Below are 26859 nucleotides of genomic sequence, written 5' to 3' on the forward strand. Positions count from 1 at the left end.
CGGACTGCCAAGCTGCTTCCCCAAGGCCATCCCTTCTTCCCCACAGAAGGCTGGCTGTTAACTATGCTTTTCCCTCTCATTTCCACAAGCTGATGTTGTGTGTTTCTGCAAATCAACGGAAACGCCAGGAGACATAAGGTAAGTAAAGGGACAGAGGCTGAGCGGGCAGAGGGGTCAGGACTCTGGTGTTCCCAGAGTTCCAGCCCTGCTTGCCTCCTGCCATGGGCCTCGGTTAAGTCGCCTCCCCTCTCTAGCCCTCAGTGTCCTTTCTGTAAGATGAAGGCGTTACCAAGGGCTCTCACTTCGTAATCTTGCTCCCAGGTTATGCCGTGATGTCTGAAGATTGAGGTTTTGTTTGTTTGTTTGTTTGTTTGTTTGTTTTTTCGAGACAGGGTTTCTCTGTGTAGCTTTGCGCCTTTCCTGGAGCTCACTTGGTAGCCCAGGCTGGCCTCGAACTCACAGAGATCCGCCTGGCTCTGCCTCCCGAGTGCTGGGATTAAAGGCATGCACCACCACGCCCGGTAAGACTGAGTTTTTGAATTGTGACAGGCAGGCAAGTGATGCCGCCATCACTTCAGACACAGTACAGACCCAAAAAGGGAATAATACACTGGTTCTGAAGGCCACCCGTGTGAGAGACAAGAAAATCCCGCATTATACTAAGACAAAATTGTCTTCCAAAATGGCCACACCACTTTGTGGATCCAAAGCCTGGCTTTGGATATTAAGTAATAAAGAAACTTCAGTTTCTTACCTGGTGCCGGTAATTATACCAGCCATTGGAGCCCGCCACAATCACCACCCAGTGCTTGCCGCCATCCTCAGGATCATCCACACCAACCGGGAGAGCACCAGCACCCAGCACCAGGCTGAGAAGCACAGCTGCTTTCCAGATCATTCTGCACCAGTGTCAGCTAGAAAGGAAAGTGCAGAGGGCTTTTAAAGAGACAGGAACTAGAGATAACATCACAGCACCTGGGGCCAGAGGGCATACTGCTTAGCACATAGGAATGTGCTGAGGGTAACAATGAAGAACCTCTCGGAGCTTTGGCCACAGGTGAGGGGCAAAGGGCAGTCCTGTCCCTACCTCTCAAACCTCCATACAAGAGCCAGGTATGGCCACAACCAACTCTCTGGATACTATCCAGAGAGCACTTAGGCCAACTTCACAAGTTCCTACCACAGCCCAGAATGCAGGTGACATCCCAGCTACCCTGTGCTGGTGACATGTCCACAGCATACTCTGAACTGTTTGTGCGAGAACACACATGTGACCTAGCTGCGCAGAGAAAAATGTGCAAAGCAGACATAAAATGTAACAGGAGGTTTTTTTGCTGGGTGGTGGATGGGACAGGGCAATCTCCTAAACCGCCTCTTCTTATTACAATAAATGTTTATTACTTGACAGGTGTATTTACATTTTTTTTGTTTATTCTTGGGAGTGGAACATGTACATGTTAGAGATCAGAGGACCACTTTAAGGAGTCGGTTCTCTCCTTCCACTCCGGATCCCAGGGACTGAACTCAAAGTCCGCTGGCCTGGCAGCGAGCACCTCTGCCCACTGAGCCACCTCACCAGTTCCAATGTAGATTACTTACAAAGTTTGAATATGCAGTACAATGAACAATAATGTGAACTCAAGTTTCCAGGAAGGGAGCACAGAATATGGGGGAGGCGGGGGAGAGATGCTGCACCTGTGTTCAAGATTCTACAAGACCAAAGGGCTGGGCTTCAAGATTAGGGAGTTAAAATGTTGCAGACTGGAGCCAAATGATCTCGGGCTACTTTGAAAATCATTCACTGCCCTCCCGTGTCTAAACTAACATCCTTGTGACTATCACAACCTCACAATGTAGCCTTAGCAAACTGCTAGAGTCCACCAGTCCAAAAGTCAAGAATGTCATCAGTTCGCATCTGACTTCTACAGCAGTGACACCCCCGCTTTGCTGTCTACGGTCCCCACCACTGGATGGGGTAAATACTTAGATCGATGACTTTCTTTGTTCTGCCCCTAATGAAAACCACATGCAACCACTTCCACATGGTATCTGTGTTCCCAGGGCCAAGGTCGTTCATATTTGGCTCTCTTATTCCCTCTGAGTGAGAGCTCTGTTTTTGTGTCAACAATAGTGAAAATGATTTAAGCCTAAGTGTGAGCCATCTGGATAAGCTATGACCAAATTTGAATTCCTGTCTTTGACACTCACCAAGTACATGTGTCTTTGTACCCAGTGGAGCAAACATTTTCACGTGGGTTTTTTTTTTTTGTTGTTGTTGTTGTTGTTTGTTTTTTGTTTTTTGAGACAGGGTTTCTCTGTGTAGCTTGCACCTTTCCTGGATCTCACTCTGTAGACCAGGCTGGCCTCGAACTCACAAAGATCCGCCTGCCTCTGCCTCCCGAGTCCTAGGACTAAAGGTGTGTGCCACCACCGCACTACCCACATGTTTTTAAAAAGGAGAGGTTAAGAGAGGGTACTGCTTCTGCAGGGGAGCTGAGTTCAGTTCCCAGCATCCATGTCGAGCGGTTCACAACTGCCCTTAACTCAGCGCCAAGAGTCTGGAACCTCTACCAAGCTCTACAAACACCTACATTCATGTGTACTTACACACACACACACACACACACACACACACACACACACACAATTAACAATAAAAAATATTTTTTTCAAAATAAACGGAGGGAGGCAGAGGAAGGTATGAAGTGACACATCCCATATTTCTGGAGTATCTTTGGCCAAAGACCAGCCTTGTGTGTTTTAGATTCCTAGCCCATTAGTTTCTGCCCCATAGTTCTGCATCTCAAGGCTTTATGCTTAAGGAATTACCCAGCCTATATTATACTTTAATGCCAAAACTTGTTTTGCATTGAGACAAATGTCCTGATGTGTTTCCCAAACTGGTCTCCAACATCTGGTAAACAATCCTCCTGCCTCAGCTTCCAGAAAAGCTGGGGCTGCAGGCATGTCCCACCACACATGTTAATGCCAAAACTTTAATCCCAGCACTGGCCAGGTGGATCTCTGTGAGTTCAAGGCCACCCTGGTCTACAGTGTGAGATCCAGGACAGGAACCAAAACTACAGAGAAACCCTGTCTGGAAAAACCAAAAAAAAACAAACAAAAAAAAACCTTTTAACATGCAAGGTAGTAATAAGGCCGTATGCTAGCCACCATACATTGTGACATTAGCCTCTCCCTGTGTCCTGAAATGACACACCCAGGCCTGTGACCCTGTGATACGAAGTGTGAGGACTCAGCAGAGAGGACCTGTGGGACAGGCTCTGCTTTGTTTCCACCCTCAGGAAAACGCACAGCAGCTAAGGCACTATGGTCTTGGGTCTATCTCTAAGCTGAAGAAGCCCCATCCTCTGTGCTAAAGCTCCCAAAATCAAAGAGACAAAGAAGAGAGGAGAGGAAGGAAGCCCTGTGTCTGCAGAGAAAGGGGAAGGAAGCCAGGGTACCTGGGGTGGAGCCTCTCGTGAGGCTACATCAGGCCCCAGTTCACATGAGAACCTCACTAGGTAGACTGTGACTGAAGGCCAGGCCCATGAACAGCTTGCACTTCTAAAGCACTCCTGGTACACAGATGTTGCCAGCCTCAGATTGCACTTGGATGCAGAGACTTCAGGCATGAGCCCCATCCATGGGCTCCCATCCTCCCTGACCCTCAACCCAGCATCCCTGAACTTGGGACTGGGATGCTTGGTCTCTGCAAATTTCTCAAATTCAAGAACCAGATCCTGAGTTTGTAAGCCTCAGTCAGTGTAAGTTAAGGTTCTTTTTTTTCCTGCCTCCTCTTCTTCCTCGGCCCGAATACCTTAGCATCCCAAGTGTGTGTGTGTGTGTGTGTGTGTGTGTATGTGTGATACCTTAGCATCCCAAGTGTGTGTGTGTGTGTGTGTGTGTGTGTGATACCTTAGCATCCCAAGTGTGTGTGTGTGTGTGTGTGTGTGTGTGTGTATGTGTGATACCTTAGCATCCCAAGTTTCAATGTCTATCCCCTCCCTTTAGCATCCCAAGAGCTGAGATTACAGCATGCACCGCCACACCCAGCTAGAATTCCCATTTCTTTCACGGCACTGCAGAGTTCATGGAGGGAGGATTAACTCTAGTAACCGCTCCCAGGTTTGCTGTTTGGTCCCGGGATTGGGGGGGGGGGGGCGGAATAGGAGGGCTAGTGAGCTGCTGAGGTGGTTTCAATGCAGGGACCAGCTGATCTGTTAATGTTAACCCAGGGAGACTCCTCCACAATCCTAAAGGCCTGATTAGGGCCCCCCATGAGGCATATCTGGACAAAGGACAAGCCAGAGAGGACACCAAAGAGCAGCAGCACGTGTCCCCAAAGCTCTCCACAGGCCCCACCAGAAAGTGCACGTGACCACCAGCAGCCTGCTGCTTCTTCGCCCTGCACTTACTTATTTAGCTTCAGTTCAGCTGCCCGGAAGCTTTCCAAGATCCAGTCAGCAATGCTTTCCTGTAAAAGTCCAGACAGCAAATATTTTTGGCTTTGTAAGCTAAACCATCTCCAACATAAATCATTTGACCCTCCCAGTATTTCATGAAAGCAACTATAGACAATATGGGAATGGATGAATATGGCTGTTTAAATAAAACTTTGTTAAAAACAAACAAACAAACAACAAAAAACAGGCATCAATTTGACCTATGGGCCAGTTTGCTGACTTTGCCCAAGAAACAGAATGAGCTCCTGGCCCCAAATACAGTCTGAATGGCTAGTATAATCTCCCATCAAAATTACCAAACTAGCCGGGCAGTGGTGGCACATGCCTGTAATCTTAGCACTCGGGAGGCAGAAGCAGGTAGATCTCTGTGAGTTCGAGGCCAGCCTGGCCTACAGAGATAGTCCAGGACAGGCTCCAAAGCTACAGAGAAACCCTGTCTGGAAAAACAAAAAACAAACAAACAAACAAACAAACAAAAATTACCAAACTGGTCCCTGGTTTACATCAGTCTCTGCTAAGTTTGGTTGTGTGACTTAGTCCCAAAGAGCACTCATTCCATGGGTGGCATTGATATGTCATTTTTCCCCTCATATTATTTAGCGGGGTAAGAAATATAATCCACATGGCTTTCTATGTTCAAAGTTTCCAGAGCCACAGATTTAACCAAGCTTGGATCAAAACCACTTGGAGGGGTTAGGGAGGCGGCTCAGTGGGTCAGTCTCTTTCCACTGTGTGTGCATGAGGATCTGATTTGAATCAACAGAACCCATTCAAAGACGGGTGTAGCAGTGGTCATTTGTAATCCCCACACTCCTACACCGAGACTAGGGGCAGAAATAGAAGAAACCAGAGGCTGGTGGGTCAAACAGCCTGGTGTATGCAGCAGTGAACCACAGAGACTCTGTCTTACTCAAACTGGATCAACACCAGGTTTACCCCATGGCCTCCACAGGCCCCTGCAGCATGCACACACCTGCACTCAAACACATGAATGTGTGTACCCACACACACATATAAACGCATCATATACATCTGGTATATGTGTATGGATATGGGGGTGGCATCTATGCTGAATTTGTAAGAGCCTTTCTTTTCTTGTCACCATCTCCAGAGCACAGCAGGATGACAATTACCTTAGGTACTGGAAGTCATCCAATGAGGAATTAAAGTTCTAAGACAGTAAGCCTAGGCTCTATACAAAAGTCATGACACATAAAGGACTTGAGCATCCTAGTTGGTATCCAAGGGAACCTTGGAAGCAGTCCCAAGGACACCCAGATGACTGTATTGGAATCAATGTCCAACCTGACTGTGAGCAGTACAATAGAGGCAGCCAGTTTAGCCACCTGGATGAGCCCACACTACAGCAGCTGTACAAACCCAGCCCTTCCTTGTATTTCATACGTGTGTCACTGTACTGCTAGGAAGGAGCAGCAGACAGGCAGAGGTCCACCTCGGTCCCCTTATTCATTCTCACAGTGGGTGATCCCTGTGAGCACACATCACTTTCAGAAAGGAAGGAAGCTGAGACTGGGAGAAGAGGAGGAACTTGCAGGTGAGTGACATAAATCTGCCTGAGTGGGCTATGCCTGTCCCATTGCACCAACTCACTGCTCCCGTGAAATCAAATCCTGGTGGGTCCATGACCACAGACAGCTCCAGCCTGGGGCTCAAACACCGAGTGGGTCTTCAGCCTTTCCCCCAGGACACCCATGACCTCTCCGGTGCTATTTTAAGGCACTAGCGGGAGCTCTTGTGTGCCCCACCATGGAGACTTTGAGCCACACACTCCCTAAGTCAACTGCCAAACATGAACTTTCCCAGCTGCCAAAGGTTCATCCTTGGTCATTCCTACCATGACGCTGTTCAGCTAGACCAGAAAGTCAAGTTAAAGACTCGCCTCAACTTCAAGAAACAGATCATCAAATGGACTTAACTAGGGACATTGGGACAGAGTGAGCAGTCTAGATGAATTCTCATGAGCCATACAGGTAATAAAGGCAAGGTCGTGGGGTCATCTAAGTAGCTAGGTCAAGTTCAAAGACAGGTATGACATCTCCATCACCACAGGTGTGACCTCTCACTGCCAGCTACCATTCACTACTGGATCTGGGTCAGGTGCATCAAGCCAAGCCAAGAAGCTAGTAGTTAGTTAGATGATGACATCATTGAAGAACTTCCAAACAGGAAAGTCTTCATCATACTCTGTTCTCTGGGAGGTTAGAGTACCTGCAAATGCCTGACAACATATAAGATGAACAAAGAGGTGGTATGGATAGTAGTCCATTGTCTGGTTGGGTTTTTGACACAGGGTCTCATTATAGAGCAAAGACTGACCCAGAACACACAATCCTCCCGCCTCCAACTCCAAGATACTAGCATTACAGGTGTGCATACCTCTGCACTAGGCAGTTTCCTTAATCAAACTTTTTTGCTGTGTTGCTTTTCTGTTTTGCTTTATTACATTGTATTCTTCTGTATTTTGAGACAGTCTCAAGTAGCCTAGGCTGGCCTCAAACTCACTATGTAACTAAGGACGACTTAGAATCCCAGATTTGCAGCCCAATTTAGTGGCAAACACCTTTAATCCCAGCGCTCAGGAAACAGAAACCAGTAGATCTCTGAGTTCAAGGCCAGTCTGGTCTACAGAGTTCCAGAATAGTTAGGGCTACACAGGGAAACCCTATCTTGAAACACCCGCACCACCACGCACACACAAAATAACTCCAGATGCTTCTGCCTCTACCTCCCAAGTGCTGGGGTTACAGTGAGCCATGTACCCAGCCTTGTTTTCAGATGCTAGCGATCAAACCCAGGGACTCACAAGTGCTAGGCAAATGCTCTATGACTGAGCTTCATCCTCAGCCCTAATTTCTCTAAAACAGGACCCTCTGCTATAACAAAGGGAAACCACTCCCTCTCTATTAGGACTATAGTACGAAGATCTCACATCTTCTGGGTTTCCTCTTGAAGACTAAGGTAACTAGATCCTATCTCAAATGAAATGTCTTACCAGATGACTTTACCATTTTCCTCAACTAGGAGACTGAGTTTTGGTGAGGAGCCAGACTGTACCCAGACTGTAACCTCTCTAGACCCGTCTAATTCTGGTTCCATCAAAATTACTCTACCTACTTCCTGTGGATAAAAGCTATGCAAAAAACTCTCATGTAGACATGCAAATGGATTCGAACAAAGGGAGGTGGCACAGACTTCCTCCATTTCACACTCCAGTATTTCCAGTCTACAGACATGGCTGCACTCTGGAGCATCCTTTGAACTGACTGTAATACCTCAACAGGTCTTCTTATTAATAATTTAAGTAAAGCCCTTAGCACATGTTCATTTTTAAGATGTGTACATCTTAACTTCACCTTTAAAAAGTGTCTTTACCATTACAGAAACCACAAGCATCTACCTACTCCTAAGCAAACAGAATCACAGCCTCAGGCGTCTAGAGACACAGCCTCTAGTGAATGGCTGACAACTTCTTAACACTTTTATTTTCAATGCCTATTTGAAATATGAATTTGTTTAAACCACGATTATTATTTTTGAAACTTGGTTCCATTACAGTTTGTGGTCTTTTTCCAAAATGACTAAAGGAAGCTTTCATAGTTACATGTTAACTCTGAGGTTAGTCCTTTTGTCCTTTTTTTTTGTTGTTTTTTTAAAGAAAACCCTGGCTGGCCTAGAGATCAAAAAGACCCGCTAGTCTCTTTCTGAGTGCTGGAACTAAAGGTGTGCACTATTACACCCAGCCTTGAAGTTTGACTTTTTTGTTAGATTTTGATTTTGTTTGATTTGTTTGATTTTGTTTTGATTGATTCCTGGCTGTCCTGGAACTCACTCCGTATATCAGGCTGGCCTTGAACTCACAGAGATTGGCCGGCCTGCCTGCCTCCAGAGTGCTGGGATTAAAGGCATGTGTCACCAGTCCTGGACCTGAGCTTGCACTTTTTACTATATCTTTTTGTTTGTTTGTTTGTTTTCCCTTCAAGAATTGTAAAGCAGAATTTTATCAGGCTCATTATACTCTTAAACAGTTCTATAGCCATCCACTGAACACTTCCTGACTTTGGAGTTTTGGGCTGTTCCTGGTTTCTTAGCCACTATAAACAATGTCACAAACACTACAACAAATCTCTCTTTATACACAAATCTCTAGGATATTTACAAGAACCATGGGGGTGGGGAGGTGTTTGTTCTGTTTTGAGACAGAGTCTATGTAGCCCTGGTTTCCTGGAATTCTAGGTAAACCAGTCTGGCCTTGAACTCAAAGAAATCCACCTGCCTCTGTCTCTCAAGTGCTGAGAACACTGGGTTTAATTCACCCTTTTTGTAAGGGGCTACTTTGTTCTAAGGCAGGGGTTTTCTCAGCCTTCCTAATGCTGAGACCCTTTAAAACAGTTCCTCATGCTGTGGTGACCCCAACCATAAAATTATTTCATTGATTCTTCATAACTGTACTATTGCTACTGTTATGAATCATAATATAAATATTTGATATGCAGGATACCTGATATGCAACCCCCATAGGTTGAGAACCACTGTTCTAAGGTAAACAGTAATCTCATTTCTTCCATCTTTTCTTCCGATAGCAAACTACATTCTCTAATCTGGATACATAAGTATCGAATCATGGGGGTTTTTTAGTTTAAAAAATGAGTCTCACCACATGTTTATCTAATCATGCAGATTTCAACAGCCTCAATGCATGTGACAACTTCCTCACCATAAACTGAGATTTGAATTTTGGTCTACTAAGCAACTTTCTGCAGCTTAAAAAATATTAGACAGCCCTGGAGATAATTCAGTGGGTAAGGGCACTTGCCAAGAAACGCTGATGGCTTGATTCCCAGAACCCAGAAAAAAACTGAGTCATGCATCTGTAATCCCAGAACACCCACCCAAGGATAGAAGGAAATGGGAGAATCTCAGATACCAGAGGACCAGCTAACCTGGAGTAAACTGTGTCCTCTGATTGACATACACGTGAGCCATGAAAGGAGTGCAATTGTGGAGGGAGGGAGGGAGGGAGGGAGGGAGAGAGAGAGGGAGACAGTCCAGAATAATAATGCTGGAGCCAAGAGTGTTGTCACAATCTAAAATCCCAGCATTCTAGAGGCTGAGGCAGGAGAATCACTGCAAGTTCGAGGTCAACCTGAATACAGAGCAAAACCCTATCTCACTGTCTCATAAAAATAACAAACGGGGCCTGGAGTGGCACACGGGACATACCCATTTAATCCCAGCACTCAGGAGGCAGAAACAAGTCTATCTCTGTGAGGCCAGCCTGGTCTACATAGTGAGTTATAGGACATCCAGCGCTACATAGAGACACTGTCTCAAAATATAAATTAATAAGAATAACAAGCATTTCTCCAAAAGAGAGTCCCGGGAAAATTCCAGAGGCAGAGTTTTCACTTCAATGCAGTGAAATGTGACCTGTTCGTTTGTAACAGCAACCACATCACATATACAACAGTGGACCCAGAAGATCAGGAGCCAGAATGTCCCATCACTGTCACTGTAGCTGCCACGATGCTGTGACCCAGTGCTTTACTCATGTGTTTCTGGCGATGCTGGTAACAACAGGCCCCTGTGCTGCCAGTCACACATAATTATGTGCCAGGCATGACCCTTCACTAGTTAGTTACTGCAGAGAGTCCTCCAGTTACTATAAATAGAAAATATTCTGTGAAACAGCAGCCAGGTTGGCCGGGCAGCAGCCTCATCCTTTTCATGCACACTACATCATCTCTGACCACACCTAGCAGCTTGTCCAGTGAGTGCCCTACACTATCCAGGCTCCTGTGAAAGCCGCCCCCCCCCCCCCCCCGTGGTGTATGCACAGCAACACAGACTACTGACATGTGTCGCAGAACATATCCCCATCAATAAGCAATGTCCTGGACATGGTGCCATCTACTTAACAGGTCTCGAATTTTCTCTTTTCTTTCTTTCTTTCTTTTTTTTTTTTTTCGAAACAGGGTTTCTCTGTGTAGCTTTGTACCTTTCCTGGAACTCACTTGGTAGCCCAGGCTGGCCTTGAACTCACAGATCTGCCTGGCTCTGCTTCCCAAGTGCTGGGATTGAAGGCGTGCGCCACCACCGCCCGGCTCGAATTTTCTTTCTTCCTACCACAGATATAGCTCCCCTGGAGGCTATTGTGACGCCCTTCTAGTCTTCAGTGTGGCCTCCTCTAACACTTTCTATGCTACAAACACTTCCAGATAAAGAGAAATCTACACTCTAAAGGCAGCTCACTGGATATTCAGGACAACATCCAAATTTCCCACTAAAGGGGCACCTGTCTCTCCTGATCAATTCACTCCCCACATGTAATCCCTTACTCTAAACAGACTCCACAATTCTAGGTCCAAAGAATTGTCCACAACTTCGCCTTGCTGTATTCCAGGTAATGCACATTCCTCCTCCACCACACTAGCCACTGTCCATCGCCCATAGCTCCAACTTCACTCCACTCTCTGCTGCACGAAGTCCTGCTTCCTCCCAAATGAGAATTGGATGTTGTCCCTGTACACGAAGGACTACCTCTATCCTTGACAAAATAAACCAGCCTCAAAAATTTTAGCAACGAACATAGCATGGTGGCCCAGAATCCTGTAATCTCAGCCTTCAGAAAGCTGAATTCAAAACCAGCATGTTGAGTTTGAGGTGTTGTGTCAAGGCCAAAACCAAACAAAAGCTTACTACAGACCAATAAATGTTTGCTTTGCAGTCCCAGAATAAAGAATATTCCAGTCGCTACAGACCACAGGGCGAGTCTCAAACCCTGACCACTCATTTTCATCTATAAAACCGAGCAGGTGACATAAGCTCCATCCTCCACCCCTCTGTCTAAACCGCTTGCACAAAATAATTCTAACCCTAACAGGGGCCGGGGACCACGCAAGGCTATCTTTCACTTTCAAGGTGGATGTGAGCCGTCCTGAAACCACCAGCTCTTCTCGGAAGGAATATTTGGGGTATTCCTATGAGGTATTTTTGTTGAGATCGGGAATTGCCCCTCTCCACGGGTGCAATGTTCCACGTTAAAAGCATCAACAATCACGACCCGGACCCTGCCAGGCGCTGCCTGGCTGTGGGACCTCAGCAAATCGACTCCTCCTCCAGTCTAAGTTTAACCCTCCAGGGGAACCAGCCGTTCCAGCAAAACACACTCGCGACACAAACAAGCCTAGGGCTGGGGGGCCCCAGGAGGGAATTATTACTCAGAAGGAGTCGAGGAATGAAAAACCTAGCCAAGAGCCCGTAAGTCACCTCTCGTGTGGCGTGGGTCCTCCTGGGGGGCCCGCGATTACCTTGGCGGGTGGGTGACTGCTGCGCGGACTGCAGGACCGTGGGAACTCCGAGACTCGCGCAGCCTCAGACCAACCACCACCAGAGTCCACCCCGCTGTGATTGAGCTGGGCCGCCACCTCTCCCTGCGCTCGAAAACCTGCGTACTCTGATTGGTGCGGCCTCGGGGCGTGGCGTTTAAGAAAACCAATAGATGCTGAGACTGAGGCCGACGAGCCAGAAAGACTACGAATACCAACATGTGTGGGCGGGGCTTCAGGGCCTTGTGGGCGGGGCTCGGGGCCCTGTGGCCGGGGTTGGGCCTGCGCTCTTGTATTAGGAGCTTGGCTTGAGCTGGGGACTGTGGGAGCAGTGAAGGGTCTCTAGGACTCACTGGTCTCCTGACATGTCAGCGCATAGGACCTAGTGATGCTCCCCTGTCGTCCACTCCCAGGAACTGTTGGAATTTTGTCGGTCTGCCTTGACCTGTGATCACAGTCCAAGAGACGAGTGACCACCCCAACTTTACAGACAGGACACCTAACAAAATCATGGAGCTTAATTTTTTTTCTCAAGCTTCCAGAACACTTTCAGTGGCGGGAGCAAACCTTACCAGTCTAGTCCTGAATCCCAAGATCCCAGTCTGCTGTTATGTCTCGAGTGTTGGGCTTCACAGTGAGCTGGAGGAAAGGAAAAAAAAAAAAAAAAATACTGTATGTGCAAGTGCCGTGACGGCGCTTAGTATGTTGAACTGATGGAGTTGGTGTGATAAAATCCATGCAGTCTTGCATGAGTTTATCAGGACCCAAGACAGGGCCACCTTCTGGGGTGTGTGTACACGCATGCACGTACCTGCAGGTGTATGTACATACATAATATATATGAATGTAGAGGCCAGAGGTTAACCGCTAGACTCTCCTACCTCTGCCTCCCTAGTATTGGGATTAAAGACATGCTTCACTATGCCCAGATCTACCTTCTGTTTTGAAAAAGGGTATCTCATTTGGCCTGGAGCTTACTGAGTGGGGTAGCCTGCTGGCCAGTGAGTGAGTCCCAGGGATCAGTCTTTGTCCTTCTCCCTAATGGTCAGATTACAAGCACGCCCCATCACACCTAGCTTTTTGTTTTTTTTTTTAATATGTAGATCCTGAAGATCAAACTAGCAAAATATGTGCTTTGCCAACTGAGCTATTTCCCCAGCCCTGAGTTTTTGGGTTTTTGGTGGTTTGTATGTTTGTTTGCTTGTGTGTTTGTTTTTCCCAGTAAATCTTAGGCCTGGCAACCCACACCAGGCCTGCTCCCTATCTTGGTTAATAAAATCCGCGAAGCGGTGGCACACATCTTTAATCCCAGCACTAGGGAGGCAGAGCCAGGCGGATCTCAGTGAGTTCAAGGCCAGCCTGGTCTACAGAGTGAGATCCAGGACAGGGACCCAAAACTACACAGAGAAACCCTGTCTCAAAAAACCAAAAAAATCATAAGATCACAGCCACACTGCCAGCTTAGTATTATCTCTGGCGATTTTTTGCAAACAAGGCAGCCTCGAACAGACCGTAAGGGCGTCCCTATGAAGATAACAACTGACCCTTTGTCAGTCCTTGGCTTTAGCATACAATGAGCTACACAGCCTAGGAGTAAAGCTTCAAAGTGACGTGGGCTTCAAGTCAAGACCCATGACTAAACATGCTTTCAGGTCTTCCACCATGAGGGTGCGAAGCTCATTCACCCTGTCTACCAGGCCCCTTGAATTGCCACATGTAGCCAAGTATTGAGATAAAGAGAATTTTGTTTCTTCCCTTTGGGAATTGACTGTCCAGCAGGAGATATAAAAATGTGTCCTTAAGCTGGGCGATGGTGGCACATGCCTTTAATCCCAGCACTAGGGAGGCAGAGGCAGAGTAATCTGAGTTCGAGGCCAGAGAAACCCTGTCTCGAAAAACCAAAAAAAAAGAAAGGAAGGAAGGAAGGAAGGAAGGAAGGAAAGAAAGAAAGAAAGAAAGAAAGAAAGAAAGAAAGAAAGAAAGAAAGAAAGAAAGAAAGAAAGAAAGAAGAAAGAAAGGTGTCCTTAACCTCTCCCTTTTTACCCACAATAAATGGTGGACTTTGACTGTTTAAGCCTTAATGATGAAAGGAAAGTGGTGACCTGTAGCCTGATATGTTTAGTCAAAGGGCCTGGGACTGCCCCTTTGCTCTCCCTCAGCAATTGAGCTGAGTGGACCAGAAGAGCAGGAACTGTAAGTGGATCTCCAATGGGAGGAGCTGCTGGTGGTTGCCAAGGTGCCCAGAAGACCTGCAAGGTGATGTCAAAGAGGTTTGGCCCCAGGCCTGGGAGCATGGGTGAGGGCTGCTTTTCAGGTTGTCTGGATTCAGATTTCAACTCCACACCCGCCAACTATAGGCTGTATGACCTGAGGGAGCTCTTTTTCCCCTCAGTGCTGGCATCAACTAAGAGTCCCACAAATATTAGCCACTTAGGTTCAGTGATCCCTTGGGCAATGGGTATAACTTGAAAATTCTAATTAGGAAAACAACTCAATGTAATCCCCAAAAGCCTGGGTTACACAATAATGATACCCTGCCTCAAAAAAAAGAGAGGGGAGGGAAGAGAAGAGGGAGGGACGGAGGGACTGAGGGACGGAGGGAGGGAGAGGGATTCTGTGACCTTGGGAACTGCCTTCACTATGGTGCCCACTCATGGGATAGCAGCACAAGATAGGTGTTGAGCCAAAGGAAAGCACCATTGACTCAAGCAAGCACCAACACAGCCCCCGGAAGCAGGCTGGCACCAGACTCCCTGCAGACACATAGGCATGGGAAACACTCCAGCAGAATTTCTGCCAGAAAAATCCTGGTTGTGGCTCCAGTGTTCGGGTCAGAGGTTAGTGAGATGATGATGTCAGAGTGTGGCAGCCACCTGGCTCGTCAGAGACACCAGCACAGACGGCCGTTTCCGGCAATCAGACAGTGAGAGATTGAATGAGAGACTGAGATTATACAAGAGTAGAGGGAAAAGGACCTCTGTAAATTCAAGGCCAGCCAGCTACATAGCCGAGTTCTAGGACGGTCGGGAGTACATAGGGCAGTGGTTCCCAACCTTCCTAATGCTGTGACCCTCTAATACAGTTCCTTGGGTTGTGGTGATATTCCAAGCATAAAATCACTTTCATTGCTACTTCATAACTGTAATTCTGCCACCATATGAATTGTAATGTAAATACCTGATATTCCACCCCTATAAAAGGGCCTTGACCCACATTTTGAGAAACAGCAACCAAAAGATTGCAGCAGGAGCTGGGGAAAGTTGAAAGCTCTGGGTTAGGGTGAGAGCAGTTTCCTGCCCCAGCATCATGGACATGTGGGGTATGTGATTCTTTGTTTTAGGGAGAGCTGTTCAGTGTGCTAGAGGATGCTTTGCAGCATGCCTGGCCTCTAGCCACATGGTGCAGGTAGCATCCCTCTGCCAAGTTGTGACATTAAAAAATGTCCACAGATGCTACAAAAAAACTGTCCAGGAGGACTGATCTCTAAAGTATATAAAAAAGTCAAGAAACTAGACATCAAAATACTGAACAATCCAATTTTAAAAAATGGGCTAAAGAGCTAAACAGAGAATTCTCAAAAGAAGAATCACAAATGGCTGAAAGACATTTAAAGAAATGCTCAGTGGGCAGTGGTGGTGCACGCCTTTAATCCCAGCACTCGGGAGCAGAGGCAGGCGGATCTCTGTGAGTTCAAGGCCAGTCTGGTCTCCAAAGCAAGTTCCAGGAAAGGTGCAAAGCTACACAGAGAAACCCTGTCTTGAAAAAACCAAAGAAAGAAAGAAATGCTCAACATCCTTAATCATCAGAGAAATGCAAATCAAAATGACTCTGAGATACCACCTTACACCTGTCAGAATGGCTATGATCAAAAACACTAATGACAGCCTATATTGGAGAAGATGTGTACATGAACAGTCTTATTAAATAAGAAGCACAGAGCCAAATGCAGAGTTAAAAGCCCAAGAGATCAGAGCAGTAGCTAAGAGCTGATACTAAAAACCTTTCTTACCTTTCGCTGCTGATGTCGATGCTGCTGATGTCGCTGCCGCTGTTGTCCTTCCCCTCAGAAAGAGAACTACTTCTTGTGTATCTGTCTTTTTATTGACTTTCTGTTCTGCCTTCTCAGTGGTTGTAAACCCAACCACATGACCTCCTCGTCACTGCCTGTCTATACAGACCTCCAGGTCTTCTATGGTTCGTATTGAGATTAAAGGCCTGTGTCTCCATGCTGGCTGTATCCTTGACACGCAGAGATCTGCCTGTCATGTGATCAGGATTAAAGGTGTGCACCATCACCGCCTGGCTTGCTATTAGCTCTGACCCCCAGGCAACTTTATTTATTAACAAACAAATAAAATCACATTTCAGTACAAATAAAATATCACCATAGCAGAGCAAAGGGAACATTCTTCCACTGTTGCTGGGAATACAAACTTGTACAACCACTGTGGAAATTAGTATGGCAGTTTCTCAGAAAATTGAGAATCGATCTACCTCAAGACCCAGTCATACCACTCTTAGGCATATACCCAAGGAATGCTCAATCATACCAAAAAGATACATGCTCAATTATGTTCATAGCAGCACTATTTGTAATAGCCAGAACCTAGAAACAATCTAGATGCCTGTCAACCGAAGAATGGATTAAGAAAATGTGGTACATATACACAATGGAGTACTACTCAGCAGAGAAAAACAATGACAACAACATGAAATTTGCAGGCAAATTGATGGATCTAGAAAATATCATCCTGAGTGAGGTAACCCAAACCCAGAAAGACAAACATGGTATGTACTCTCTCATAAGTGGATACTAGATATAAAGCAAAGAACAATCAGACTGCAACCCACAGAACCAGAGAGGCTATATAGCAGGGGGAACCCTAGGGTGAAAGTGGCTTATAATAAGTTTTGGTTTTATTCAATTACTGGGCAAGCCTCAATGAAACATTTCACTATTAGGATAAGAATTTATACTGTATCAAGCTGATAATACAAAAATAAATAAATAAATAAATAAAATTGGGAAAAATTAAAAAAAAAACAAAATAATAACAATAAAGATTTTAAAAATTAAAAAAAAACTGTCCAGGAGAGGTCTCACACACACACACACACACACACACACACACACACACACACACCATGCCACACACACCACACACACCACACCATACCACACCACCCTATTTGGACCTAGCTATTCAGAGAGAGGGCTGAATATATCCATTCACGCGTGTATTTAGCCTTTCATTCTGTCTGACCTGGCACTCAAAGGTGTGGACTCTGGGTCCAGATTGCTTGGATCTCAATTCCAGCTCTAAGACTTTCTGCTGTACAACCCCTGACAATCATTGCCACTCAATGAGCTCCAGCTTCTGCATTTGTGGCATTACAATAACAACCACAGTACTCTGCTTTAACCCCCAAGGGATAGTGTGGAAATATAGAGACTTTAAAAGTTCAGAACCCTGTAGCCATTATAAGACCATTAGTTATGCTCCTTGTGAGCTGCCTATTTTTTCTTTATGGTTCTTAGTTGTTCTTTTGCAGAGCTGCCTTAAGTCATGCTGGGATCTCGAAAAATGGACCTTGGTGGTTTGTGTTTCTAGAGTTGTATCCATGTCAGTGGATGCCCACACACTCCAGAAGAGAATTTGACATTGCTGCTGCTGTTGTTGCTGTTATAGCAGAGGTGGCCACCACTGCTACTATGTCTGGGATTACCATTTCATAATTGCTTTCTACAGATAGCACAGTGGAGGCCCTGGCAGCAAAAGTAGCTTCCACAGTTAATTAATCTTTCATTCTATTGGGCATGACAAATTTAATTCAATAGTTATATACATTTCAATTGGCTTTTAAAACTATAAATGTATAAACTCAAGTTCCATTTGCCTTTGGGATACCATCTTGCAAGGACTCCAATTTGCAGTAAAGCTCGTTAAGGAAGGGAATGGCTCAGTTGCCTTTAGCCTACTGGCAATGGGTGGGTTAGGACTTCTGTTGGTCTTTTCTGTGTCGAACACACAGATTGCAAGCCCAGCACCACTTTGAGATCTTTGGCAGCAGTTAACTCTGCAGCTCACACACGATTGAGCCTGTATGATAATGAGTATTCAGAGATGGGTAATATCTTGGGGGGGGCGCTCACCAACCTAAGACAGAGCGCCTGTGTGGCCTGGGAAGGTGTCTCCATGACGGGTAAGGTGACCTGCTGACATCCCACACAACCTAAGTCAGAAGCTCATTTATTAGTAAAAGGGGAACCTGTAGGGCCCTGGCCCCCGTTTTGGGTAACTGTAGCCTTACTTGCTATCCTTGACCTTGATATCCTCCCTATGCTAATTCCCTCCTGGGGTTCACCCTTCTGAATACTTAAAGTCAGTTCCTTGTCTATGTATCCTGCATAATGGGCATTAACAGCTTAGATGCAAGATTGTAAAACATCTGTAGCGAACTTCTGTCCTCCAGGGTCCTCCCATTGTGCTGTAAGCCTGTATTCAAAACCTCCTCCCTCCTTCAATAAACGGCATTCGGCATTTAAAAAAAAAAAGTCCAGGGCTACACAGAGAAACACTGTCTGGAAAAGATTAACAAAAAAAAGTTCAGAACCCAGCCAAGTGGTGGTGGTGGCTGCGGCGGCGGCAGCAGTGGCAGCACACACCTTTGATTCCAGCATTCAGGAGACAGAGACAGGTGGTTCTCTGTGAGTTTGAGGCTAGCCTGATCTACAGAATGAGTTGTAGGACAGCCAGGGCTATACAGAGAAACCCTGCCTCAAAAAGAGAGAGAGAGAGAGAGAGAGAGAGAACAAACTCCCAAGAGTTGTCCCCTGACTGCCACACATGTGCTGTAGCGCACACATACATACACTAAATAAATGTAATTTTAAATTTTTCAAAAAATTCTATAGTTTATAAAGGACTGTGGCTTTCTGCTTTAGACGTGCAAATGGAGAAGACAATATGTAATGAAAAAACTTCAGACAGGATCTAGCGCTTAGTGTGGTAATTAGTGTGAACTAATTACCAAGTACATAACAGAGCCAAGCACTAGCCTGAGCCCTCAAGACCCCATAGTCAATTCTCTCTACCACATAAAGTGAGTGCTGTAGTTTGAATATGTCCCTAAAAGGTCCTGAGCTGCACCATAATTCCCAGTGCAATCATGTGAGAGAGGTATGGGGCCTTTAAGAGGTATGTCAAAAAAAAAAATGCAGGGTGGTAGTGGTGGTGGCGACAGCAGCGGCTCATGTCATTAATTCCAGTACTTCGGAGGCAGAGGCAGGCAGAGCTCTGTGAGTTCGAGGCCAACCTAGTCTACAGAATTAGTTCTAGGTCAGCTAGGACTACACAGAGAAACCCTGTCTCGAAAAAACACCCCCCAAAAAGAGGTGTGTAGGTAGCAGGACAGTGGTGGCACACACCTTTGATCCCAGTACTTGGGAGTCACAAGCAGGCCTAGTTCTGTGAGTTCAAGGCCAGCCTGGTCAACAGAGCTAGTTCCAGGATAGCCAGGAATACACAGAGAAACTCTGTCTTGAAAAATCAAAGAAGGAGAAGAGGAGGAGAAAGAGGAGGAGGTGGTGGTGGTGGAGGAGGAGGAGGAGGAAGAAAGAAAGAAAGAAAGAAAGAAAGAAAGAAAGAAAGAAAGAAAGAAAGAAAGAAAGAAAGAAAGAAAGAAAGAAAGAAAGAAAGAAAGAAAGAAAGAAAGAAAGAAAGAGAAAGAAAGAGGTATGCAGGCTATAGACCTACAGTATGAAAATTTATGCTTTTCTCTTAGGCATGAATTGGCTCTGGTGAGAGGAGGCTAGTGATTTTGAGAGTAGATTGCCACAAGAATTTGACTTCCTTGGCTTTCTCTTGCTTCATTTTATACCACATGAGCTCCTCTTCCCTTCCACCGTGTCCCAAGATAGAAATAAAGCCCTCACCAGAAGCCAAGCCACAAAACCTCTACTCTTCCCTGTCTGCTGGTCTCTAAGTCAGTTTCCCTCAGGGCTGGGGCCCTTGGTAGGTTACCCAAGCTACAGTAGACAGCCCTACATCCATGTGCATTCAGGAAAGAATAACTGTACTCTGCAAGCATCTCTCTCTCTCTCTCTCTCTCTCTCTCTCTCTCTCTCTCTCTCTCTCTCTCACACACACACACACACACACACACACACACACACACGTTTTTTTTTTAAATACAGGGTTTCTCTCTGTAGCCCTGGCTGTCCTGGAACTTACTATGTAGACCAGGCTGGCCTAACTCAGAGGTTAGCTTGCTTTGGCCTCCTGAGTGCTGGGATTAAAGGCGTGCACCACCACTGCCTGCCTCACCCAATTTTAATCAAAAAAGAAAACACACAAATTGTAAATGTGGCCTGGTGGTGGTGGTGGTGGTGCACACCTTTGATCCCAGCACTGGGGAGGCAGGAGCAGGTGGATCTAAGAGTTCAAGGCCACCCTGGTTACATAGTGAGTTCCAAGACAGCCAGGGCTACACAAAGAAACCCTGTCTTGAAAATAAATATTGTAAATGCTCAATAAACATTCACAAAATGAACCCATCCTGAACCCATCCAGGGAACCATCTGGTAGATAGGAAATTGAGCCTGACCAGCACCCAAGGGGACCAGGAAACTTTTTTTGTTTGTTTTTGCTTTTTCAAGACAGGATTTCTATATGTAAAAATCCTAGCTGTGCTGGAACTTGCTTTGTAGACCAGAATGGCTTTGATCCTCCACCTGCCTCTGCCTCCTGAGTGATGGGATTAAAGGTGTGCGCCACCACTGCCCAGATGACTGGTGAAACTTAATAGTGTTTTCTCCCTTTTTAATTTATTTAGTTAGTTGTTTTATTTATTTATTTATTTTATTTTTATTTATTTATTTATTTTGAGACAGGGTCTCACTGTGTAGCTCTGGCTTCCATAGGAACTCACTATGTAGATCAGGCTTCATGCTTGTGCTACCATCACCATTATTTCCAAAACTTCATATCACAATCTCCAAGGCAAAACCATTCGCATCCCTTCAGGAACAACGGGTGTTGCTGATACCTCGGATCCCTGGTTCTCCTTGTGACTTCATTTCCTGCCATTTCACAACTGGCCAGGCCCCAGCCTTTGCCTCTATGCATTCAGTTCCCAAAACGTCCTTCCTCTTCCACTCACGCAGCTGGTTCCTATGGTCAGGAGGGTAACCCCTCCTCGGAGCATCACTTTTGAGTCAGTTGTCTTAAAATAACCTATATACCTTTCTTGATCTAGCCTTCGACCCAGCTTTATCATTGTAGTATCTAAATTGGTGATAAATGTCTATAGTACCAGCTCTAGAAAGGCTGAAGGAAATTGCCACACATTTGAGGACAACCACATTTAAGGAACTCAACCTGAGTGGAGTTCCAGAGCAGCCCAGCACAAGGCCTTGCCTTCAAAATAAAAAAGAAGGGGCTGGAGAAATGACTTGGTGGTTAAGAGCACTGGCTGCTTTTCTAGAGGACCTGGGTTCCATTCCACATAACAGCTCACAACTGCCTTTAACTCCAGTTCCATGGGACCTGACATCCTCATACAGACATACATGCTGCCAAAACACCAATGCACATAAAAATTAAAAGAAATAAGTAAAAGAAATTAAAAGGGAAGGAGGGAGGGAGGGACTGGGGATATAGACAGCTGGAAAAATGCTGCCTTGAATGTGTGAAGCCCTCAGTTTGATCCCTAGCACAGGAAGAGAAAAAGGAAGGAGGGAAGGAAGGAAGGAAGGATGGATGGAAGGATGGAAAGAAAAAAAGAAAGAGAGAGAGAGAAAGAAAGAAAGAAAGAAAGAAAGAAAGAAAGAAAGAAAGAAAGAAAGAAAGAAAGAAAGAAAGAAAGAAAAACTAAATTTGTTAGTTTTCTAGGTGATAGCCAAAATTGAAATTCTTTTTTTTTTTCTGAGACAGGGTTTCTCTGTGTAGCTTTGGAGCCTGTCCTGGAACTCGTTCTGTAGACCAGGCTGGCCTCAAACTCACAGAGATCCACCTGGCTCTGCCTCCCAAGTGCTGGGATTAAAGGCGTGAGCCACCACTGCCTGGCCAAAATTTAAATTCTTTTTTTTTTTTCCAAGACAGGGTTTCTATGTGTAGCTTTGCCGTCTTTCTGCCTGGCTCTGCCTCCCAAGTGCTGGGATTAAAGGCGTGCACTTTCACCGCCCCATCAAATTTTTTTTTTTTTTTAAGATTTATTGCCGGGCGGTGGTGGTGGTGGTGGTGGTGCACGCCTTTAACCCCAGCACTTGGGAGGCAAAGCCAGGCGGATCTCTGTGAGTTTGAGGCCAGCCTGGGCTATCAAGTGAATTCCAGGAAAGGCGCAAAGCTACACAGAGAAACCCTGTCTCGAAAAAAAAAAAAAGAATTATATATTATGTATACAATGTTCTGCCTGCATGTATGACTGCAGGTCAGAAGAAGGCACCAGATCTCATTACAAATGGTTGTGAGTAACCATGTGGTTGCTGGGAATTGAACTCAGGACCTCTGGAAGAGCAGTCATTGCTCTGAACCTCTAAGCCATCTCTCCAGCCTCAAAATTCAAATTCTTAATGGCTAGGACTCAACTATTTATTTTCTAAATGCTCAGATCTGAAATAGTTAACTATTACCACATAGTAGGTGCTTAGTAAAAATACATCAATTGGCCGGGCGGTGGTGGCACACGCCTTTAATCCCAGCACTCGGGAGGCAGAGGCAGGCGGATCTTTGTGAGTTCGAGGCCAGCCTGGGCTACCAAGTGAGTTCCAGGAAAGGCGCAAATCTACACAGAGAAACCCTGTCTCGAAAAACCAAAAAAAAAAAAAAAAAAAAAAAATACATCAATTGAATTAAACAGACAGACATGGCTTCCTATGCCTATAATCCAGGTGCTTAGGAGACAGAGGCAGGAGGATCAGTAATTCAAAGGCCAGCTTGGCCTATGGGAGACCTTGTCTCAAAAAAACTAACTAAATAAATTGTGTTACAAGGCCAGGGATGCAGCTCAGTGATGAAGTCTTTGCTGAAAGGCTAACATGGAGTGGTAAGTAAAGGCAGGGAGTTTACTGAGCTTTCTGTCAGCTGATTGAGCACTTAACTCAGTGGTAGGCTGTATCCTGGGTGCCCTGCAATAACTCTCGCCCTCAGGTCCTCACCTTTGAGACCTCGGACCACAGTGAGCCAGGCCCCTGCTATCATGTCCAGTAGCAAAGGGAGACCAGCAGGGCAGTGAGCACTTTAAAGGCAGTTTTTAGTGATTGGCAGTCACTCAGCATCTTTTTGCATCTTTATATGTATTTGGCACCAAGTCTGTATCCCAATAGCCACAGAAAACTATTGGATCTTGTGGTGACCCCCGTTAAGTTTCAAACCTGGGATGGTGAAGTGCCTATTTAACATAGCAAAGCAGACCTGGCCGACAGGTTCTCCCAGCATTCCTCAGTTTCTACCTGTTACAGGGTATGGCTCACATACTCTGCTCTCTACCCTGAACTCTCCAGCCCAGGGACTAGACTGCCCTTCTCCCCCAGAGGCTCTTCCCTATATAATCCAGACATTCTGGGTAGCCTTCCCTCTTGGACCTTTGGCCTCCTGGCTGCTACACATGGTTCCTTTTTCTCCCTCCTCCCTTGCCCTCTCCCTCTCCCCATGAAAGGACCAAGCAGATGTCATAACAGGCTGCTCAGTCTTCTCTCAAAGATCAGGCCTCAAGACATAGTCCTTGCAGTAGCTCCCTTTCTGCACGTACTCTGACAGCTCAAGGTTCAGTCAATTGTTTATTGTCTGGGACCCCTCACCAACTTAGAGCTATGTGCATGGGTCACTGTGAATGTGTGAGGCTAGCCAGCCTCCATGCCAGCTCAAGGACAGAGTCTAGGACTTGTCCACGCCTGACCAAAAATGGTAACTGTAACCCAACTAACCCTAGCCAATTAAAAGTTACTAACATGATTGCCACTTGCATAAACCAATCCTGAGTCTGTTCCTAAGTAGTCTGTAGACCCCAAGCCCCCCCCCCCACCTTGCTTTAAAAACCCTGCCCCATCACTACTCAGGGTCTCTCCTGCTCTGCTGCTGTGTCAGATAAACGGAGAGTCCTGAGTTAACTCGTAACAATACAAAGAATCTTTGCTTTTGCATCAGGTTCAGTCTCTTAGTGGTCTTTGGGGGACCCTGGGTACAACACCCACATGGCCCAACTCAGCCTGGCCATGTCCACTCTGGGCTCTCCCAGATATCCCTACCTCTGACTGTGCTCTCCCACATATCTACAATAAGCTTTCTCCTCCACCACATCTGCTTAGGAGCAGTCATGTCCTTCCCTTCCCTTTTTATTTCTCTTTTAATTCAACCCCCAACTTCACTTTTATTACCTGGAATAGACCAGACCCATTTAGGGAGGTTAGGGTTCAGAGTACAATCTTCCAGGCATAAGAGTTTAAATCCAGGTCTACTGCTTATTGTTGGCAATCTTTTTTTTTTTTTTTTTTTGAGCAAAACAATGAATTTTAATGGCAAACAAATATCTTTTTCACAATTTTCACTTGATCAGTTTAATACAAACAATTTTTTTTAAACTATAACTGCTTGGCCATTAGCTCAGGCTTATTACTGACTAGCTCTTACACTTAAATTAACCCATAATTCTTATCTATGCTTAGCCACATGGCTTGGTACCTTTTCTCAGTTCTGCCTCGTCATCTTGCTTCCTCTGTGTCTGGCTGGGGACTCCTCACTCCACCCTTCCTCTTCTCAGCATTCTCCTAGTCTGCCCGCCCAGCCTGTACTTCCTGCCTGGCTCCTTGTCCAATCAGCATTTTATTAAACCAATGTACAAGAGCATTACCCCACAGCATTTCCCCTTTTCTGTCAAATCAAAAAGGAAAGTTTTAACTTTAACATAGTAAAATTACATATAATAGAACAGTTATCAAGCAGGAATTAAAGTTACATTTGGCAAAATTAAAGAAAATATTCTATCTATCCTATATTTATGAGTCTAAAGTTTCATATCTAATTTATCTTTTATCATAGCTAAGAAGAATTATAACTATTTAGTCTTCAACTACATCAAAGACCCCAGAAGGATATAATATTACCTAAGTAAACAGGAAGTGCATTATAAGCAATTTCCAAAAATCTAGAATGACAGAGACAGCTGCCTGCCTGGACAGTCATCCAAAGTTCCTCTGCAATGTTGGGGCATCCATCTTTAGCCTATAGGTCTAGAGTTTTTTTTTTTTGGCTGCTTTTCTCTGTGTCTTGTAGAATATCTGGTGGTCTCCTCTGTGAAGCAGGAACCTGAAGGACCATCTCACCTTGTTTTGGCAGAATTCAGTAGTCATTTTCCTATGGGTCCTGTATGTCCAGTTTATACAACATACTGTCAATCAGTCAATGCAAGAACATTTTTTTGCCTAGTGGCTAACATTTACCACAGTGAAAGTAAACTCCATATGGAGTTTCTTCAATGTCCATCATCTTCTCCAAAGTAGATTGGTGCTGCCAGGAGCAGACATGTCTCACTGTCCAGAAAGTCTGATTTTTCATAAAGAATCCAGTGGAAAAAAAGCATCTTCAATAAATGGTGCTCATCTAACTGGATGTCTAGATGTCTGGCTCCACTCCTGTTCCCCACCCGTCATGGGGGGAGGGCACAATTCTGAAGTATATTGCTCCTTTTAGTTTGTTCTCATTTATGGTTTTCCTCAGAGTGACATCAATTTTGCCTCGGTTTTTAGTCTAGACAGTTAGAAAACTGTCTGGTAATATTAACTTTCTGAAATCAATCTTCCCTTCTCCCAGCTGCTGAAATGTTGAGCTTCATTGTTATTATTGTGTGGACTTGGTTCCATACCCATGTAGACACACAGCAGCCCACATCCTAATGAGGGCTACATGTTGTCAACTGAACATGAACGTGAAGGACTCCCAACACAAAGACACTTAGCAGCTGTGGAGCACCTTTTCTCAGATCTGCCTTGTCATCTTGCTTCCCCTGTCTGGCTGGTGACACCTGTTGGCCATCTTGAAAGCATTAATTATCATCCTGTGCCTTGGCTACCCTGGCCAAGAAATGAGGCTAATGATTATACTTTCCTTCCTCCCTGTTGTGAGGACTGAATGTGTTCGTGTCGGTTGGATGAAGCCTAGAACAGTGTGGGACATAGGGACACACCAGCATCTGCTCTTGTCCTATCTCACTTAGCCTTCTCAGTTTGGAACAATAACCGGTCTGAGAGATGAAGAATAGACCCGATCCGCTTCAACATTCATAAGTCATGCCCTTCCCTCAGCCCACAGTCCTCCACTTAGGTTCTCCTGGAGCTCAGGCTAAAAGGTTTGAAGATAGTCTTCTCCCTAGAGAATACTTTCTCTAGGGTCTGGATGAGGAAGGTGGGGCTGCTCTGCTGTCTTCCTGGACAGATTTTTCCACTTCCTGAAACCATGTCTGGCTCAGAAATCACTGTTTCATTCACAGTGAGGTTCCGAGATGTGCTTTCACCCAGTTCCGCAAAGCACCATGAGCATTTAGCAAATGCTGGCTGAGTGTCAAATGAGGAGATGACCTGAAGAGCCCTCTGCAGTCAACTGCTGATGACTTTTCTAGAATAGACTAGAACCCGGGACGGTTCTCACGTAGCCTAAACTGGCCTCAAACTCACTATGTAGCCAAAAAGGGACCTTGAGTCTTCTTTGTGATCTTTTGCGGTCTGACCCTGATAAAAAATGTCTTAGGCTGCGGTGAAAATGACAGAGGAGTATCCTTCACATTTGGTGCAGAAATGGTTGCAAAATTTCTCCATAAGCATGATTTGGATCTTATATGTAGAGCCCATCAGGTATTTGAAAATGGGTATGAGTTTTTCACAAAAAGGCAGTTAGTCACTCTGTTTTCTGCACCCAACTACTGTGGCGAGTTTGACAATGCAGGTGCCATGATGAGTGTGGATGAAACCCTCATGTGCTCCTTCTAGATTTTAAAGGCTGCAGAGAAAAAGAAGCCCAACGTCATGAGACCTGTCACACCACCAAGGGGGATGA

The 26859-nt window shown here is 45.5% G+C and overlaps 1 protein-coding gene across 5 annotated transcripts in view; it reads right to left on the reverse strand.

Moving 5' to 3' along the window:
- Nucleotides 1–24554, reverse strand: part of Lgmn (legumain) — a 45259-nt gene extending 20705 nt beyond the window's left edge. Inside the window, exons 1-5 of one of the 5 annotated variants that reach the window (XM_076551284.1) lie at nt 24493–24554; nt 15822–16071; nt 12385–12451; nt 4419–4477; nt 755–914 (exon numbers count right to left, since the gene is read on the reverse strand). In XM_076551284.1, the coding sequence (XP_076407399.1) occupies nt 755–898 (144 nt within the window). In that variant the 5' untranslated portion in view covers nt 899–914; nt 4419–4477; nt 12385–12451; nt 15822–16071; nt 24493–24554. Of the gene's footprint in view, nt 1–754; nt 915–4418; nt 4478–11753; nt 12002–12384; nt 12452–15821; nt 16072–24492 lie in introns of those variants that run through there. The other 4 variants (XM_042261077.2, XM_042261078.2, XM_042261079.2 and 1 more) reach the window with 4 other exon arrangements.
- Between the last annotated feature and the right edge of the window lie 2305 nt (nt 24555–26859).

The sequence above is a fragment of the Peromyscus maniculatus genome, chromosome 14, assembly GCF_049852395.1.
Source record: "Peromyscus maniculatus bairdii isolate BWxNUB_F1_BW_parent chromosome 14, HU_Pman_BW_mat_3.1, whole genome shotgun sequence".
Taxonomy (NCBI): Eukaryota; Metazoa; Chordata; class Mammalia; order Rodentia; family Cricetidae; genus Peromyscus; species Peromyscus maniculatus.